The following is a 19,843-nucleotide window of genomic DNA, read 5'->3' as shown; positions in this document are numbered from 1 at the left end:
ATTTTACCTTCCCGGCAGCCGTGGATGAGGGGAATGGCCAGTCCCACATGCTCACCAACACTAGCTATTGTCCGGCTTTTTAATTTTAGCCATTCCGGTGGGCGTGGTGGGATTTGTCACTTTGATTTCCATTTCCCTCATGACTAACGATGTTAAGCATTTTTTCAAGTGTTTATTGGCCAGCCACACATCTTCTTTGCAGAAATATCTATTCGTATTATTTGTCCGTTTTTAAATTATGTTGTTGTCTTTTTTACTATTGAGTTGGACGAGTTCTTTATGTTGTTTGAAGTAAGTCTCTTATCAGGGATATGATTCGAGAATATTTTCTCCCGTGCCGTGGGTTGTCTTCTCTTAATTGTGTCTTTTGTGGCATAAAAGCTTTTAACTTTGATATCGTCCAACGTATCTAATTTTTTCTTTTGTCACTTGTGCTTTGGATGTTGTGTCTAAGAAACCACTGCCTAACTCAAGGTCCTAAGGGTCTACTCCTATACTTTCTTCTAAGAGTTTCATAATTTTAAATCTTCATCTTTAAAGTATTCTTGTTAACCCTTCAGACTACTCACAACACATCTCTGTGTGGATCTACCTTACAGTTGTGGAGTAAACAACTGTCAAGATTTGTCTGGGACTCAGGGCTTCCCAGGACCTGGAATTTCCAGTGCGAAAACTCGGGGTCCTGGGTAAACCAGGATGAGTTGGACACCCTACCAGGGCGCCTCCAACTTGCCACCTCTAATAGAAACCATTTCCCTGGCTTTCCGTGGCTTACAATAGATACTGAATCCCTACTCACCTGAATGAAAGATCAGTTTGTTTTCAGTTTAAGGAGCATTTATTGAGTGCACACAATGTAAAACCCTGGGGTTGAGTTTAGTGAGGGATATTAAATTCCAATTTCAGTGCCCATAAATAAAGTTTTATTGTTCTAGGCCCTTGGGGTGCATCAGCAAACCTTTATGGAGCTTAAGTTCTAAATAGGGCAGCTCTTCTAGCAGGAGGGGAATGGTGAAACAGAGAGGGAGGATTTTTGAAGGCAGGGATTTGGTTTTATTAATCTTTGATTCCCCGGTGTCAGGGCTATAGAAATCAATAATGCTTGCCGAATGAATGAAGTGAGTGATCTTTGGCCTTCTCATATTTAACTTTTTTTTCCCCTTGATTCATTTCCCTGGACCTGGCAGCCCCCTGATGACAGTGACATGCCTAACTTGTCGTCTCGCATATGCCCCAGTGCCTATTACAATGCCTGGCATGCAGTAGGTGCTCAATAAACAGTACCCTAACTCACGCGTACTGTCTTTACATTTTTCATTCCCTTCGTGTGCTATACCAGCCTGGGTTTCAAGAATATCGAACTGAAAACAACATAAACGAATCCCTACAAATAAACATTTAGAGAGGCGGTGTCAGCCGAAGAGCGCTCATTGGTACCTCGACAGCCATTTCACAGGCTGGTGTGCCCTATAGGCACCCAGTAAAACATCACCAACCACGGAGAGCCTGTAAATTCCTCTAACCAGAAGGGCTCTCCCCGCCCCCTCTCCCCGCGCTGCCTGCTCTGCCCTCCGCCTCCTCCTCTCCGCCCACTCTCCTGGCGGCGGCGGCTTTGTCTCGTGGGCTGGTCCCCGGCGGCTCCCTCCCCCGAACAGCTGCCGCCGAGGGAGGAAGCGGCGCGGGAGCTGTCCAGCACCCCGGTGCTGAAACCCCGACCGCGAGCCATCCACCAACACCATGTAAGGGCCATGAAAAGGGCTCGTCCTGGCGCAGCGCGGACATGGAGGAGGACTTATTCCAGCTCAGGCAGCTGCCGTGAGTATCATGGGGGCGAGTGCGAGGCAGACAGGCTTTCCTTTAAAAAAATGAAAACCTGCAAGGGGGCATCTCTGCATGGCTTCTTGAATTGAAAAGGAACTGTTTGAGAGGAAAGAATTAGGCCCAGAGGAGACAAGCCATTTTCCTACTCCAGGAGCCCAGCCTCTGTATCTCTGATTCAGTTCTATTTTTCAGATCCGTCAGAGTCTTATGGGGAACAAGGGGTGTTATGTTTTCCCTTTTAATTGCTCGCGATCCTAAAGGGATTTTTGAGGTCTGTGTTTTAAGAAAGCGTTAGCTGCTGTTTTGAAATGTGGACGGAATTGATGAGTCCATATGCAATGACATCGGTTTTTCCCAGCCCTTCTCCAAGGCTGTGAAATCCCTAATTTTTCTGCAAGGTCTTTGGGAAGGGAATGATACCGATGTTGCAAAGTGGTGTCTAAAAAGCCGGAATACCTTCCTAGAGGGGAGGCTTGGGCAAAGTCTTGTTGTTTATGAAGTGTGTGAATGAGAGGGCTGTGCACGGTCGCTGAAACCTCTTGCCTTCTTCTGAATGAAAAGGTTTTTGTAACAGCCAGCTAGAGTGGGACTCACTGTCGATGGCTATCCTCAAGAACATCAGGAATACAAAGCTAGAGGATGGGAATTTGTAAGGAATGTCAAATTTGCTCTGAGAATCTTGGGGGAATAAAACCAAGCAACGGAAAGGACAGGGGCCTTGTAGAGGGGGGCTTACGGATTTCTCCTACTACAAGCCGATGGTGATCTGTTAAGCAAATCCCAAGACTATGAGATGGGGCATTAACAGGGATTTCTGTTTTAATTTTTAGAAGCACCAGCTATTTGGATGATACAAGTAGACATTGTTTGGATTTGTTGGAAAGGATACATCATTGTTAGTATACGTGTGTTTTCTTGACTTAAAAATTTTTTTCCTCTCTAAGCCACCGAGAAATTCTCCCAAGTGACTTTTAGTGTGACTGATACAGCTCTCTGAGGCTCTGAAACCTGAAGGGTATTGTAATGTTTACTTCTCAATCAGTGTAAAATTAATTTTCATTTTAAAATTTTAATTATTCTTTTACGTTTTTATTAATTGATCCACAAACAGGGTATCTTATGTAATGTAGGGTTATTTCACAAATGCTAAAGGATGCTCAGTGTTAGAATTTCCAGAGGTCAATGTATGAATACGTAAAAATATTCATATCTGAGTGTAAATCTCTTAAGGGAAACATACCACTTTCGTTGAAAATAAATAGGTCCAAAAACCAACCTATTATCGCAGAATAAAAAGTAATTCAGAAACTGAAATATGAAATCTAGTACCTAGAATAGGAATACAATATATATTGGATCTGCAGTTTACTGAGATAAATTTTCAAAAAATGTCAGAGCATGTGAACTTTGCAGATTACTCAGAGACTCAGGTATAGACATGACACTATTGTGACAATTCTTTCAATTCAAAACAAAAGGCAAAAATAATCAGAGGGTTCTATTTATTTAAAATTTAAAATTTAGTTTTTTATACTAATGTACAATATAAGGCACTAATAGAATCTGTACGGAGGATAAATAAAGTTCAAAAAGAAGCTCAAGAATAAAAAGTAAGTCTCTCTCTTCCCAAACTGCAGGTTAAGTTTCTTGATTGTTCTCCCTGATATTTTAACAGATAAATACATGTATTATCCATTAGAGAGGCCAAATTGTGTACCAAGATCGCTGGCTCTTGAGTGAGACAGCCTTGAGTTCAGATCCTGACTTTGCCACTTTCTGCTTATTTGACTCTGAGCAAGTGACTTAACCTTTCTGAGATTGAATTTCCCCAGCCATAAAAAGGGATCTCATAATAGTACTTGATTCACAGAGTTGCTGTAATGATCCAGTGACATGACGTGTGCTGAATGCCTGGCAAACACAAAGCATTTGACGTATACTGACTGATATTATTATTACATCTAAAAAAAATCATTTATAAAAATATATAGAGGCTCCCTATGCTGAAAGCTTCAAAATTGTAATCTGCAATTTGAATGAAGTCAAAATTAGCCCTGAAATGTGTTGACCACTATTTATAAAAAAAGAAGTGAAGTAAAAGGAACAGCCACGTGAATCTGAGTGGGTTACAAATCACGACTTAGATGTTTTTTAAACCACACCCTGTGTATATTGTGCACAGATTGCAGGCAACAGATTTCCTGAGAGCAATATGGTTTAAAGAAAAAATCAGAATGCCTTGTAGAGGGTTGGCAAGAGTGAACTTTGGAACAGGCTCAGTCTCATGGGAAGCCAAGTGTTAATAGATTATAAGCCACTAAGTAGTTTACAGGGTTTGGGGAGGGGGAAAGGGGATAAGGATGCCTAAGAAAACAGTCCCACCTTGCAGTTGGAAGCTCCTTCACACGGCTCTAGGATGGTTCATTTCAGGCTCCAAACAACCTCTGCTTTTCACCTGCTGTCCATTCAGGCGCAGCACCGTGTACAGGAGATTCAGGAGGCTGAGATTTTATATCCAGTTCTGCGTTATTGCGTGTCCTTGTGCGAGACTTTTCTGGGGCTCTCCTTTCTAGGATGATTTCTTGAAAGCAACTTTTGCAGACTACATTGGTTGATTGGGTGATTGACTGATTCACTCATTTCATTCATTTGGGCACCACCCTAGGTACGAGGGATTCTACGACTGAATAAGATAGACATGGCCCTTGCCATCAAGGAGGTGACAATCTAAAGCTGCAATGTCCGATATGGTAGTCACTAACCATATGTGGCTATTTACATTTAAACTTAAATTATGCAATTTGTACGTAAAATCATTTCTATAGTATAGTATATAGCATAAAATATAATTTGTAAATCAAATACGCGGAATTTGAAAAAGTCAGTGTCTCAGTTGCACCGATGACATTTCAACTGCTCAGTAGCTACATGTGGGGACCCCTGGGTGGCTTAGTCGGTTAAGCATCTGACTCTCGATTTCAGCTCAGGTCATGATCTCACAGACTGCATCCCTGCGTTGTCAAGCTGCGTGATCAACAGCACAGAGCCTGCTTGGGATTCTCTCTCTCGCTCTCTTTCTGCCTCCCTCCACCTCAAAATAAATAAATTAAAAAAAAAAATAGCTACATCTGGCTAGTAGCTACCATATTGGACAACACTGGTCTAGTGCTAGGAGAGGCAGACCTTGAACACATCTTGCACAGTAATTATGAGAATTGTCTTTTTTTTTTAATTTTTTAATGTTTATTTTATTTTTGAGAGACAGCGTGAGCAAGGGAGGGGCAGAGACGGGGCCCCTGCAGTGTGTGACAAGGAGTTGGAACTTCAGACTTTGTCTGCCCAGTTCACTTTCTTCCTCTCTCCTTTCTTACCAACTTTGTCTTCAAGATTAAACTCAAGTGCATTACCTCAATGAATCTTCCACTGACTTCTCCTGAGCTTCAGCAACAGCAGGGGTAAAAGTGTGGGCTGTGAGGTGGGCAGATGTGGGTTCGAACACCTGGGTGGCCTCGGGCCAGTGACTTCATCTCCCAAACGCTGGGTGTTCCTCCGTCAAGTCAGGAGAATGGCCGTATCTGCAGGGCAAGGCTGTTGTGAGTGAGAATCAGAACAGTCATCTCTGGGAAGCTCTTAGCTCAGTGCCTGGCTCCGAGTTAGGGCTCAGCGAATGGTGCTGGCGTTATCTGTCTTCCTTCACTCTAGATTTGTTTCCCTTATCCTCCAATATCACCTGGAAGCCATGGTCTCCTTTCTCAGAACACGAAGAAAATGCTCCCCAAAGGGGGAGATTCCTGGCCAAGGAGGAGAGACGGGAGTTCATTATCTACTCACTTCAGGCAAAAAGCAGAGAGTTGTTTCAATAGCCTAGGGATCCTCAAGGTCAACCCACCGAAACCTTTTAAAACCTCAAGTTCAAAGCTGCTCACACCCCATCATTTCAAACACATGCCAGCCTGCCTTACCTCTAGGGGATATGTGTTTCAGTGACTTAAAGGGGAACAATCTGGAGGCCAAAGAAAGAATGTCCCCTTGCAAAGAGGCCATTGCTTGGGTGATCTTAGGTTTTAGGGAGGATTGTCGCAGGGTCTGCTGGCCCGGAGAGTGGTACTCCAGCCCCTGTGAATCTCTTCTCCGTCTGTCTTAAAGAATTATGCAGATCTGACTGTGAATCACTGTGTGATCTTAGGCAGCGTATTTAGTTTCCTGAGACCTAAGGGGTTCCCCTGGCCACCTTGAGAGGCATTCTCAGCTTTAAGATTCTAAGCTCCCTAGATGGGTGCCTGGTACCATCCTGGCTTATGGAAATTATTCTGTGATAATTACTAATCATATCCCTTTCACTCTGTAGTACGTGGTTTCTCAACTTTGACATTGTTCACATTTCAGACCAGATGGTACCTGGTGGGGGGGGGGGGCGTGGCTATGCATTATAGGATGTTTAGCAGCATCCCTGGCCTCTACCCACTAGATGTCACAACCTGTCCCCCCAAGTTGTGACAATCAAAAATGTCTGCCGACATTGCCAGTGTCCCCTAAGAGACTAAACTGTGCCCCGATGAGAACCACTGCTCGAAAGTGTTTTAGTTTAGGTAATAAATTATTCAGTGTCGCATCTTTGGGTCTCTCTTCCAACCTCATTTCCTCTGACCTTAGTCCTGTCAGGACCCTAGTACGTGCTCTTTATGCGCCTCCTTCCACCCTCGGTACACTGTTGGTAAAAAAAACCATGAGGTCCATAAGGACAAGAGCTCCGTCTGACACACAGAAGGTCCTTACAGCATGCTTGCTGGGTGAATGCATGAGTCAGTTACAAAGACAAACTACTTGGAAAGGTGTAGCACAGCTCTCTGCTCCCTGCCCCCCCTCCACTGAGGCCATGGCACAGAATGAGCAAGTGTGGGGGCTCTCGACTCAAGCAGACCTGGATCCAAATCCTGACTTTCCTGCTAAACTGGAAGGCCATCTTTTCTTCTCCAGGCCCCAGTTTCGAGTGCTTGGTACAGCTACCTGCACAGAGTAAGGGCTAAATAAATGTCAACCGTTGTTTATTTGTGATCGTGGCCTTTTGTCCAGAATATAAGCTAGTGGTCCACTACCCAGGGAACAAAGTCAATGCTATTCAGGTCGATGGAGGTGGTAGGAAAATACAGAGAACTAAAATCCACGGAGAACTAAGCTTTCTTCTAATTATGGACGTCTAGAGATTCTGGAATGGAAGGGATCTTAAAGGCCATTGCATCCAACCCCTCATACCTTATCGCCCCAACCCAGGGCAGGAGGGCATCGAGCGGTGGCTTTCGAACATCTGTGGCCACCCTCAGTGGGTTATTAAAATTCAGATGCCTGGGCTCTACCCTGCAGAGATGCACAAACCTTAAATCAGGAGAATGGCCCAGGAATTGGCATTTTAATCAGCTCCCTAGGGGTGTTCTTGGCCACAGAGAAGCATCGGCTAATTGGTTAAGACTGTGGGCTGTGGAACTTCTCCGGCCAGGGACTGTAGTACACTATATTCTCTCTAGGGATCCTGAGCCAATTGATGTGATGTCCCCGAGCTTCTATTTACTTGGCTATAAACTGGGCATATTAATAACACCTCCTTCCCAGGGTTGTTGAAGAGATTATAGAAGATTGTAAGTATATAAATGCTGCGTGTTAAATATCATTACCCTTAGGTCCACTCGTGGATACCCACCCACCTCTCCTAGACCGTCTCTCATAAAGGAGAGGCCCACTGCCTTCGAAAGCAGCCTTTTTCATCTCTGGACTTCTTGGCCTAAGAAGGCTCCCCATGCTGTGCTGAAATCTGCTTCCCTCCCCTCTATCCCCAGAAGCTCAAGCTCTGGTCTCAGGGTCCGAGTTGAACAAGTACCATCTTTCACGTGCCTAAATTTGAAATATTTGAAGACGGAGGTCCAGCTCCTGAGAAGACGCTTCCCGAATCACACGGCTCAGGGAGTGCCCAGGTCTTATCTCGAAGGGAAACAAAAAGCGAGTCCATTTTTAAATAACCTCGGCAATCTCCATTGCACTGGGCCCACGGTATCGAATCCCATTGGCCAATAGGTCTCAGATTCCTAAGAAGCCCCAACGCCACGCCGCTGAGCACGTGGGACAAAACCGAGGGATGCTGGTCCTCAGCGCTGACCGACTGAGTTCCCCAAACGAGTGGACACTTGTTATGCCTTGTAGACGGGTCTCTCAGGGAAGGGGTCTTCCTCTACTCATCGGTGGGGGGTGGGTAGGGAGGACAAATAACAAAAGCTTCACCCCCACCCCCTTCCCCGGTTTAGTCCCCCTAATCCAAGCCACCATCACCTCTCACACAGCCAACTGGACAGCCACCTCCCTGGTCTCCCTGCTTCCTTCCTTGCCATCTTTCTGTGTTAAACATGCCTCTTATTTTCTATATTCTAGTGTTTTGGCATCTTGGGGCCTTGCTGATCCTGGAGGGATTGTCCCTTCGGAATTAACTAGTCATGATTCATCTGCCAGTGCACTTTTCGTACACAAGGTAACCAACCCAGAGCCACTATCCACCTGTCCTAATCACCCCAAGGCCAAGTACCAAGCACCCCCTGTGCCCCAGAACCTGCTGAGATTATCCACACTGAAATTACTCAAACCTCAGCCCGCCTACCCGGACTCGCCTACTCCTTCCTGTGGAAACCAGGATAAGGGCTCTTGCCCACCTTTCCCCCTCACCCTCCCTGCCTTTTTACCAACTCAGGTGCGTCCCCATATGGCGCCTGAGGTGTGGCAGGCTCTTCTTGTGATTTGGGAGAACAGAGTGTATTCTTTACCAACAGTTGTCTCCTGGTCCGTCGGTCTTGCTCTCCCTCAATAATATTATAACCTGTATTTTAAACCACCCTCCACAATCTGTTCTTCCTCTTGTGGAAACATGTGCCTGAGTGATCTTCTCAAACTCAACTTCTCAAACTCAACTCTGATCATCTTCCACTCTCTCTTGCCTGCTTGAAACCTTTCAATGGCATCCCCTGGGTCTTGGGATAATGTGGAAAGTCCTCACTGTGGTGTCCAACGCTTTGCATGACCCAGCCTGTCTCTGTGACCTCCATGCCTTGGCCCTGCCTCTGGGCCTTTGCACCAGCCATTCTCCCTGCCCTCTCTCCAACTGTGCCCAACTCTCCTTGCCCTCTTGATCTCAGCCTCCTTAGGGAGGTCTACTCTGACTCCTCCTTCTGCCAATTCTTTACCTTCCCACTCCTTTCCTTTCCTTCTCAAGATCCATTCATTGGCAAATGTATTATAATTTCTTCGCTTACCATCTCCCCAACTAGAGCACCCACCCACCAACTAGAGCATGAGGGCAGGGACCACATCTATTTTGTGCCTTTGGCATCCCGGCACCCAGCACACCGTCAGCACTCAGTAAACACCGAAATTACCGAATGATTGTGCCGGGCTGTGCAAGACACTCTTGTCTATATTGACTCCTTTCATCTCCTTAGCAACCCTGTGAGGTGGGAATTACCATCTCCATCCAATCAGGGAGGCAACCAAGACTCAGAGAGGTAAAGTAACCTCCCTAGGGTCACACAGCAACTAAGTGGCATGGACAAGGAATCCAAACACAGGTCAGTCTGCTTGCCAGAGTTGGGCTCCCTTCTTCCCTAGGACAGACCATGTCTCTTCATGACGGGACACTATCTGCCACCCTGTGAAAATCACAGTGAGGTGTAAGCTTCCTTTTCAGTCTGGTAGATTCGCTAACTCAGGGGATAAAAGCCCAGAAGCTCAGATGAAAAGAGAAAAAACTTCCGTATCTGAAATACCCTAACCAAGGCTCAGACCCTAATTTAAGGAACTAGAGTGAATTACATGATGGTACAAATAAGATTTTTGACAGCCATTTCCTCAAGCTCTTCTCTTCTTTAAATAGCAAAATTATGTGAAATAAATGTTCCCTGCTATTTTGGTAAATTACATGCTGTATATACACAACAAATGCCAAGAAATTTTGTAAGCCAACCTGTTTCCAAGCCCTCATACATTTAACATATGTCATTGCAATTTTCTTTATCTTTCCTATCACATTTCCCCCCTTGGGAAGTCTTGACTCAGAGAGTTGATAAATACTTTCAGGAACCCGACCGAGTCGAAATGTAGTCTGGTTTTCTGAGAGTCATTTAGTGTCAAAGGTCTCTCTTTATGTCTGTCTTAAAACAAGTTTTCATAAAGAAAGATGCGCTGGCTTCTTGGGGTTTGCCGGAGTGGGAATGTGAGCAGATCCTTGTTTAAACCTGCGGGGAGCTAAGTCACTTTCTCAAGGTCATATTTCACAAGGGTCGGTGTCCTCTGAGCTCAGGCAGAAAGGCGATCCGAGCGGGACCAGGTGGAGGGAAGGTGGCATTTACTCAATGCCCGTGATTTTCCCGTTCCTTCGTCAAGCTCAGTTAACCTCTATAGCGGTCCTGCAAGCTCCTTGTCATTCCCATTCCACAGATGAAAGTGTCTGCACCGTGCTTAGCAGGTGCCACATTATCAACAAGAGCTCTGGAAAGAGTTGCTGTTGTTACTTATATTACAAAAGCAATAGATGTGCAGGTTTAAAATTGCAAACGTTAGAAAGGTCCAAAATGAAAAGTAGAAAAATGTCCTTCCCATCCAGAAAGTCCCCATTTCCGTGCAGTCCTTCTTCCCAGAAGAAACCAGTCTGTGATTTCTTATGTATCCTTCCAGAACGCCCAGCACAGTGGAAGAATACTCTATAGCATCGTTTGTCCAACAAAGGTGCACACAAATTATCTGGGGACCTGGCTAAAATGCAGATAGATGCTGATTCAGTAGCTCTGGGTCAGGGCCTGAGACTCTGAATTTCTAACAAGCCTCTAGGGGATGCTGGGGCCCCTGGTTCAAGACCACACTTAAATCTTAGTAGCAAAGAACCTAGATCACGTAACCATATTCTAGCATATTTAATAACGAACCCTGACAATCTTTTCCTGTTGGCTCTTAGAGATCAACTTGTGTGTGTGTGTGTGTGTGTGTGTGTGTGTGTGTGTGTGTGTGTGCGCATGTGTGGGTGTGTGTTTCTTACGGCAAAACATACGTAAGATAAAATTTACCATTTGGACAATTTTAAGCATATGGTTAGCGGCCTTAAGTACCTTCACGCTGTTATGCAACCAACACTGCCATCGTTTCCAGAACTTTTTCATCTTCCCCAGCTGAAACTCTGTCCCTATTAAACACCAAATCCCCCTTCCCCCCAGCCCCTGGCAACTGCTATCCTACCTTCTGTCCCTGTGAATTTGACTATTCTAGGCCCCCTCGTATAGGCACAGCCATACAATATTTGTCTTTTCACGCCAGACTTATTTCATTTAGCATAATATCTTCAAAGTTCATCCATGTTGTAGCGTGTCAGAATTTTCTCCGTTTTAAGGCTGAATAATATTCCACTGTATGTCCAGACCACACTCTGTTGATCTGTTCGTCCACTGATGGACCCTTGGATGGTTGAGAGATTATGATAGGGATCAACAAACAGAATTTTTTAAACATTCTCTTAAGTGGAGGCACCATAATCTATGTAATTACTCCCCTCCTGATGATTACTGCACACAGCATGCCAGCACCAGAAGAGAATATAGCAGAGCGGCTGGGAGTGGGGACTCTGAAGTCAGATGGCTTTACCAAAGTCTGGCTTAGACACCTGCTGGGTGACCTTCGTGCAGCTCCTGGCCCCTCTGGGCTTCACTGTCCTTATCTGTGAAATGGGGTTAGTGACGGTGAAAAGTACATAAGGTAATCAGTGTAGAGCACAGGTATGGCACCCGATACCCGGCAGGCTAACAACCCTTATCAGCTGTTGTTTGTATCGTAAGCCATTGCCTTCTCACGTCTGTCCCTGCAACAAACTGCCAGCAGCATAATTCTGTGTGGGAGCACAGAGCACTGAACATTTTGAAAGCTATCACAGAGTACCTTCCCCAGAGTTGCAGTGGTCCCTTTAGTCACAGAAAGAAGTGTGGAGCCCTTGGATGGTCCTTGAGGAGAGGATACGATACAAGCAGGATCCCGAGGAGATTGTCGGGCTTCATGGTCATTCCCTCTGCGATGTTACCTCGGAGTCAAGGGTGATCCATTCATCTTCCCTTCATCCCTGAAAATGAGGTGATGACACATGTAAATGTCCATTTCCTTCTCGGGGAGCCTGGGTGGCTCAGTCGGTTGAGCGTCCGCCTTCAGCTCAGGTCATGATCTCACGGTCTCTGAGTTCGAGCCCCGGTTCGGGTCGCGCTCTGTGCTGACAGCTCATAGCCTGGAGTCTGCTTTGGATTCTGTGCCTCCCTCTCTCTCTGCCCCTCCCCCGCTCACGCTCTGTCTCTCAAAAAGAAATAAACATTAAAAAAAATGTTTTAAATGTCCATTTCTTTCCCTTTTCTAATACTTCTCTATATTTCTATCTTCCATGAATACCTAGGGGACTGTTTATGTTTCTGATGTGGGGGTTGCTTCTTAGGGACAGGAAGTCCCACTTATTTGAAATTCCTTCCCATTTAATACCACCCCTTACTCAGAGGGTTGCAGAGTTGAAATGTTACCCCCGCACACGTCCCTAGCTAGCCTTTCAAAGTTTTTTTTTTTTTTTTAAGTTTATTTATTTTTGTTAGAGAGACAGAGTGTGAGAGGACGAGGGGCAGAGAGAGAGGGAGACATAGAATCTAAAGCAGGCTCCAGCTGTGAGCTCTCAGCACAGCCCGATGCGGGTCTTGAACCCACAAACGGTGAGATCATGACCTGAGCTGAAGTCAGACACTTAACCGATTAAGCCTCCCAGGTGCCCCCAAGGCATTAAAAAAAAGTTATTTATTTTGAGAGAGAGACAGAGAGAGAGCACAAGCAGGGGAGAGTCAGAGAGAGAGAGAGAGGGAGAGAGAGAATCCTAAGCAGGCTCCGAGCTGTCAGCATGGAGCCTGACACGGGGCTCGAACTCACAAACCGTGAGATCATGACCTGAGCCAACGTCAAGAGTCCAACAGTTAACCTACTGAGCCACCCAGCCACCCCTCACGGCACTTATCTGTAGCGTTTCTCACAATGTGCAAGACAGCTACGTGTGGGCACACACACCTTTTTCAATGCCCGCCTCCCTCCCCAGCAGCAGACCATGAGCCCAGCAGGAAGGAACCTCAGTGTGCCTGGCTCGCCCTTGAAACCCCAGTAGTACTTTTGGACTCGCTATGAGGCAGGTGCTCAATAAATATTTGTTGAATAAATGAACAAATGGATTCCAGTAACATCGATGGCAGTATTAAAGATTGAGGGGGTTGGTTTCTTTTGATGGTGAAATACACAAACAAAATTTATCGTTTTAATTATTTGTAAGTGTACATACACTCGCCTTGTTGGGCAACCACACCGTCCTCCGTCTCTGGGACTATTTCGTCTTCTCAAAATGCAACTCTGACCCCCTTAAACGCGAGCCTTCCATTCCTTCCCGGCCCCGCCCCCACCACCCCTGGCGATTGCTGTTCTCCTTTGTCTCTGTGAAATTGATTTCTCCAAGCATCTCGAAAGTCGAATCACACAATATTTGTCCTTTTGCGACCGGTTTGTTTCACTTAGCATGGTGTTTTCAAGGTTCGTCCGTGTTGTAGCATGGATCGACGCTTCACTCCTTTATAAGACTGAATAGTATTCCATTGTGTGGCTAGGACCCCGTTTTGTTTATCCATTCATTCATCAGCTGGGAGACACTTGGGTCGCTCCCACCTTTTTGGGCTCTCATGACTCATGCGGCAGTGAACTTGGCGTATATTCACAATGGCACGCAAGAGTCACCTCTATCTGGTTCCAGGGAATTTCCACCGTCTCAAAAGGAAACCCGGTACCATCAGGCAGCCACTCCCCCTTCCCCCACCACTCCCAGACCCCCGGTGACCGCTAATCCACCTTCTGTCTCCATGCACTGGTCCATTCTGGATACTTCACGTAAATGGAATCATACAACATGCGGACTTTTGCGTCTGGCTTCCTTCGCCCAGCTTCACGTTTCAACGTCCATCTGAGTTGTGGCAGGTGTTGGTGATTTGAGGACTCTTACGCAGCGGTGGGCTATCGACCTCTCAAACCAGCCCTAAGAGCAGATTGTTCAACGTTCAGAACATGTTGGAGCCTGTTATTTCACCATCGGCAGGTTGAACTTGGTCGCATATACACCCTGGATATCGTCACATGCTACACATCCTTATGGCCTGAGGGGTTTTAGCTGAGATTCAGTCTATGGGCACGCCACTGGCCTGAGAACAATCCCGTGGTCTCCCTCAGCATGCCCCCCAAAGCTACCCCCAAAGAAATGCCTGGTCAGAAGAAAACAGTGTTCTTGCTGCTTCAGCAAAGCCCCAGACCCCAGCTTCTAACCAGATTTCCGGGCCCAAGGCCTTTGCTCCCAGGGGACACCTGCCTCCCGGCTCCAGGCAGGGGCATCTATCTGTCCTGTATCACAGGGGTCCTGGGCCTCTCGGACGAGGTAGAGGGGCTGCAGACACCCACCTCCGCCGACAGAGTAGGGGCTCCGATCCTCGGCACGACTGCTTCCTGATCGGTACGGGGCAGGCGCGCAGCAGAATCGTTTGTTTGGCTCCGTGGCACGAAATCAGTCCACACATCAGCAACGGCAGCACCACCTGGGAACGTGTCAGAAATGCAAAATCTCAGTTCCCAGCCGAGACCTTCTGAATCAGACCCTCTGGCCGTGGGGCCCCGGCCATCAGGGTTGTGACCAGCCCTGTAGGGGTTCAAAGACTCCAGCTAAAACGCCCTGCAGCAGTGTGATGACCTGGGAAGTGGTCAGCCAGGCTGGAATAGAGCTGTGCCTTCTGATTCCCGCTCTAGAACACATCGTTTCCCACTGCCTGGCGAGTCTCCTACATGTAGGCCAGCTCAGTTCAGGCATCACCTTCCTTCCCCAGACGCCTTCTCTCTGGGGAGAGAAACTGATGCCCAGTGATTAGGACCTAGGGCTCTAATACCAACGCCAACCTGGCTGAGGCCTCAGCTCCTTCAAGCTGTGTGACTTTGGATGAGTGCCTTCACCTCTCTGGGCATCGGTTTCCTCATCCGTGATGTGGGGATAATAGCGGTACCTAATTCATAGGCTAATGGTCAGGGTAACAGGCGAGAATGTAAAAGGCTTATAGCATAGCTCTTAGCACATAGCAAGTGCTCAGTAAAAACAGCTCTGTGGTTTGAGAACTAGTATCTAAGAAGCTTGAGGGAGGGGAATTCGAGGTGTGCACAGTGCTTTAAATTTGTTTGCACAATAACTCTGAAGGGGCTTATTTGTAGCAGATACCATTGGTGCCGGTCCCAGATCCCCTCTACCAGGCTGGTGAATCTCCCAGGTGCCATTAGGTTTGGCTGCTTATAGCTCCCAGCTGCGGTCCGCTCTGAAGAGTGCCCTCAGCTGAGGGGAGCCGCCTCACCTGGGGACACCTAGGAGGCTATGCCCTCCGCCCCTGCGGTGACGTGCCAATGACTGACGCGAGCCCAGCCCCCAGACCTCTGGGTGGGACCATCCCGGTGGCATAATTCCCACTCCAGAGCTCCCCAATGGATCAGATTTCAGCAAAAACCACATCCCCACCTTGTCCTGCCTCCCTCACTTCCCAGTGGAAGTACTTCCTTAACAAATCATCGCGCAAGAATCCCCAGCTCATTTTTGCAGCGATCGAAAAATTCATCATGAAATTCATCTGGAATCCCGTGGAACCCAGAACGGCCAAAACAGTTTTGAAAACGAAGAACAGAATTGGAGGTCTCACACTTCCTGATTTCAAACCTCACTACAAAGCGACAGCGACGAAAACAACGTGGTACTGACCTAAGGAAAGACATATAGACGAAGGGAATGGAGTAGAGAGCTCAGAAGTGAACCCTCATGTGTAACGGTCAAGTGATTTTTGACGAGATCATTCAATGGGGTGAAGGGCGGTCCTCTCAAACAATGGTGCTGGGAAAACTGGATGTCCACATGCAAAATAAAAGCCGGACCCCCACCTTATGGCATATACAAATATCAATTCAAAACGGATCAAAGATCTAACCCTATAAAAAGCTCTTAGACGAAAATATAAGGAAAAAGATTCATGGCATTGGAACTGGCTGGACCATACCACAATTAAAAACTTGTGTACATCCAAGGACACAATCAACAGAGTTGAAAAGGCCACCTGTGTAAAGGGAGAAACTATCTGTAAATCATATATCTGATAAAGCATTGATATCCAGAATATATTCCCAATACACCTGATTTAAAAATGGACAAGAGCCTTGAACATGTTTTCAAAGATATACACATGGCCAACAAATCGGTGCTCAATTTTAGGGAAATTCAAATCCAAACCACAACCAGATACCATTCCACACCCATTAGGCTGGCTTTTATTTAAAAAAAAAAAAAAAAAAGAAAAGAAAAAAGAAATAGTTAAGTATTGGCAAGGATGTAGAAAATTGGAACATTTGTGCACTGATGACGGAAATATAAACTGGTACAGCTGCTGTGGAAACCTGTATGCAGGTTTCTCAGAAAATTAAACATAAGATTACCCTATGGTCCAGCAATCCCACTTCTGGGGATAGAACCAAAAGAAGGGAAAGCTGGGACTCAGATACACGCACACCCACGGTCCCAGCAGCGTTATTCACAACAGCCCCAAGGTGGAACCACCCAAGCGTCCATGATGGGCAGATAAAAAAAATTGTGGTATGTCCATACCATGGAATATTATTTACCCTAAAAAAGGAAGGGCATTCTGGCACGTGCTACGACGCGAATGAACCCCGAGGACATGATTCTGAGTGAAAGAAGCCGGTCACAAAAAGCACAAATACCGGACGATTCCACTCACGTGAGGCACGTAGAAAAATTCAATTCATAGAGACAGAATGTGGGACGGTGGGTGTCAGGGAATGGAGGGAGAGGGGAACAGGGAGTTAGTGTTTAGTGGGTAGAGTTCCAGACCGGGAAGAGGAAGAGCCCTGGAGATTCACGGTGGTGATGGTGGGACAACAATGTGAATGGACTTAATGCCATACGATTGTACACTTACACGTGGTTAAATGGCAAATTTTATTTTATGTGTGTTTTACCGCAATCGAAAAGGAAGAGAATCCCACCGTAGGCTCTGTGTCTCAGGCATCCGGCTCATGACGCAATTATCACACCCAATTTGTAGAGGAGGTAAACTGAGGCTCAGAGTGACTGTTATATCTTATCGGCCGGGGATGATAAGAGTCACTGCCATTCAGGGTTTTGTGAGGATTAAATCAACTAATGACGCGTGTAAAGACCCCTGATCAAGGAAGAGAGTTACCTAGGAAGATGTGGGAGAAGGAAATCAGAAAGGAGTCACGGCAGCTTCCACTGAATTATGGCCAAACGTTGGCAATCTTGTCGTGCAACCTGACAGTAATGTTCGGTCCTTAAGCTGGACAGCGGAGCAAAAATATTTCTGTCATTGTTACCTATACGCTTGCATATGTTTTAAATATTTCAACATAAATTTTTTATGGAACGAACGTCAGAGTAGGTAGGGAGCAATAGAAGGGTTTGGAGAGAGAGCGTCCCGTCTTTGGCCGGGAATGCAAGGTTTTGATCTGACAGAAATGGGGTTGAACCTTGGCTCTGTGTCACTTTAGCCATGGCTGTGAGCGAGTCACGTGACTTCTGGGGCCACCGTTTCCTGGTCTAGTAAAGGGCTGGTAAGGATCCCAACCGCGACCGTTGTGCGGATCCGAGCGCTTGGAAAACAACACCCAGAATGAGGCACGGAACGTAAGCTCGGTGCTGCCAGCCGGGGGTGGTGATGCTAGACGGGATGGAGTGAGAGCTCCAGGCTTCAGTCAGACCAGACCAGCCTGCAAACCCTGTGTTCTAGGTCCGCCCCAGGCGAGCCTCACAGCTCAAGCTTTCCAAGCCCAGCCTTGTCCGTGAGTGGTGTTTCAGGTATTTGCAAACTCGCTGTGATTTCATCTGCTTTTTCTCTTCTCCAACTTCGTAAGCAGGACGTGTTCCCCCTGCTTCTATGCCAGAGCACCAGTTATTCTCGGTGAAATACAGGGGATCGTGCGACAATTAATAATGATAATAGTAACAGCATGTTTTACTTAGATATTTCTTCTTTTCTACCTCTTTATTTTTTTTTTTTAATGTTTATCTTTATTTTTGAGACAGAGAGAGATGGAGCATGAGCGGGGGAGGGGCAGAGAGAGAGAGAGAGGGAGACACAGAATCCGAAGCAGGCTCCAGGCTCTGAGCTGTCAGCACAGAGCCCGACGCGGGGCTCGAACTCACAGACCACAAGATAGTGACCTGAGCCAAGTCGGACGCTCAACTGACTGAGCCACCCAGGCGCCCCTCTACCTCTTTATTTTTTTAAGTTTATTATTTATTTTGAGAGACAGAGAGAGAGAGAGAACCAATGGGGGAGGGCAGAGAGGGGGGGACAGAGGAGCTGAAGAGGGCTCTCTGCTGTCAGCACAGAGCCCGATGTGGGGCTCAAACTCGTGAACCATGAGATCGCGACCCGAGCCGAAGTCAGATGCTTAACCCACTGAGCCACCCAGGCGCCCCTCCTTTTTTAGCTTTTTAAAGCATTGCCCAAATTTGCCCTCTAGGCCTTCATGCTCATGACTTCCCAGACTTCTTTTTTCAAAGCCCTAAGAGCAACGGGCATTACTCATTCAACATCGCTCTCTCCCGTGACCCTTGGCTGGGACGCCTCTGTTCTGTCCCCACCGTGACCCCAAAACCCACCACAGCGCTGGCGGACGGTAGGAGTTTTGTGTTTGGGAGTGAGGGAGATGGAAGGACACAGGTAATTTTACTGCTGAGCCCCAGATGAAGAGATCGCCGCTCAGAGAAACCAAGACTTTTCCAGAGTAACAAGAAATAGTATCATTTGAAGGAATGTATTGCAGAGCGGAGTCCGTGGGTCTCAAACGCGAAAGCCTACAAGCCCAGCCAAAAGGGGCAAGTGCCAAGTAAGAGGAACAGAGAACGGGTACACGTGGCCAAAGACCCTCCAGGCTGGAGGTAATTTGGAGAGGAAGGGACTGTGATCAACCATGGAGTGTGGGTCCCATCTACGGGGAGCCCACTACCCAGATTGAGCCACATGGCTCCCTTACAGGAAGATGAGCCCCAGGTGACCAGTGCTCCACTCTTTTTTTTACCTAATCTCTCCACCCAACATGAGGCTCGAGCCCACAACCCCAAGATCAAGAGTCCCATGCTCCACTGACTGAGCCAGCCAGCTGCCCCAGATACTCTACTTTTTGAAGGGACATGAAGAATCTGGCTTTCTACAGTACTTCTCCCAATTAAAAAACTTGGGCATCCACTTTAACTATAAAAAAAAGACTGTAAGGGGAACTTTTTTGTGGACATAATGTCACCCCTTAGGTGACCACAAATTGTTACCCCTGACACAGAGAGAGGAGTCTAAATTCCGAAACACGTGTGATTCCAAACAGTATTTACATCTACAGCAAAGATATCCTCTTTCACATAGCCTAGCTCGTGTATAGGGTCCCCCTGGAGTTGTGCAGTGCCCAACCTGTACAAATGTACGTGGCAGCCCTGATACATTAACTCTTAAAGCTGTCACACACACACCCCCACCAGTCCAACTCAATGGAAATGCCACCCCCTACCTGCACATCCATTCGATTCTCCGGACCATGAGAAAAAGCCTTTCACCTGTCTTGGGCACAAGAGCTGTTCAGCAAGGGCATTGAAGGGAAGTTCTAGCCATCATGACCAGATTTGCTCTGTTCTCTAGGGTGGTGAAATTCCGTCGCACGGGCGAGAGTGCCAGGTCAGAGGATGACACGGCTTCGGGAGAGCATGAGGTCCAGATTGAAGGGGTCCGCACGGGCCTAGAGGCTGTCGAGCTGGACGATGGGGCAGCTGTGCCCAAGGAGTTTGCCAATCCCACTGACGGTGAGGGGGCTCTGCATTTGGGATGTCAGCCTGGGCCACAGCCAG

The 19,843-nt window shown here is 46.9% G+C and overlaps 1 protein-coding gene and 1 long non-coding RNA gene across 2 annotated transcripts in view; one reads left to right on the top strand and one right to left on the bottom strand.

The window, feature by feature from the left end:
• Positions 1-1,491: 1,491 nt before the first annotated feature.
• SVOP (SV2 related protein) overlaps positions 1,492-19,843 on the top strand; it is a 77,837-nt gene continuing 59,485 nt past the window's right edge. The window contains exons 1-2 of the mRNA XM_019467209.2: positions 1,492-1,815; positions 19,638-19,798. Coding sequence (XP_019322754.1) covers positions 1,781-1,815; positions 19,638-19,798 — 196 coding nt within the window. The 5' untranslated portion in view covers positions 1,492-1,780. The remainder of the gene's footprint in view (positions 1,816-19,637; positions 19,799-19,843) is intronic.
• On the bottom strand, positions 5,143-19,644 carry LOC109277486 (uncharacterized). The gene is made up of 4 exons (XR_002085166.2): positions 19,510-19,644; positions 14,347-14,480; positions 11,776-11,953; positions 5,143-5,396 (listed from the first exon to the last, which is right to left on the bottom strand). It is a non-coding gene; the product is annotated as an uncharacterized LOC109277486 (long non-coding RNA).

The sequence above is a fragment of the Panthera pardus genome, unplaced genomic scaffold (genome assembly GCF_024362965.1).
Source record: "Panthera pardus isolate Hobbes unplaced genomic scaffold, ASM2436296v1 HiC_scaffold_15, whole genome shotgun sequence".
In the NCBI taxonomy this organism is placed as follows: domain Eukaryota; kingdom Metazoa; phylum Chordata; class Mammalia; order Carnivora; family Felidae; genus Panthera; species Panthera pardus.
The sequence above is the reverse complement of the archived record's forward strand: the minus strand, read 5'-3'. Positions and strand labels throughout refer to the sequence as shown.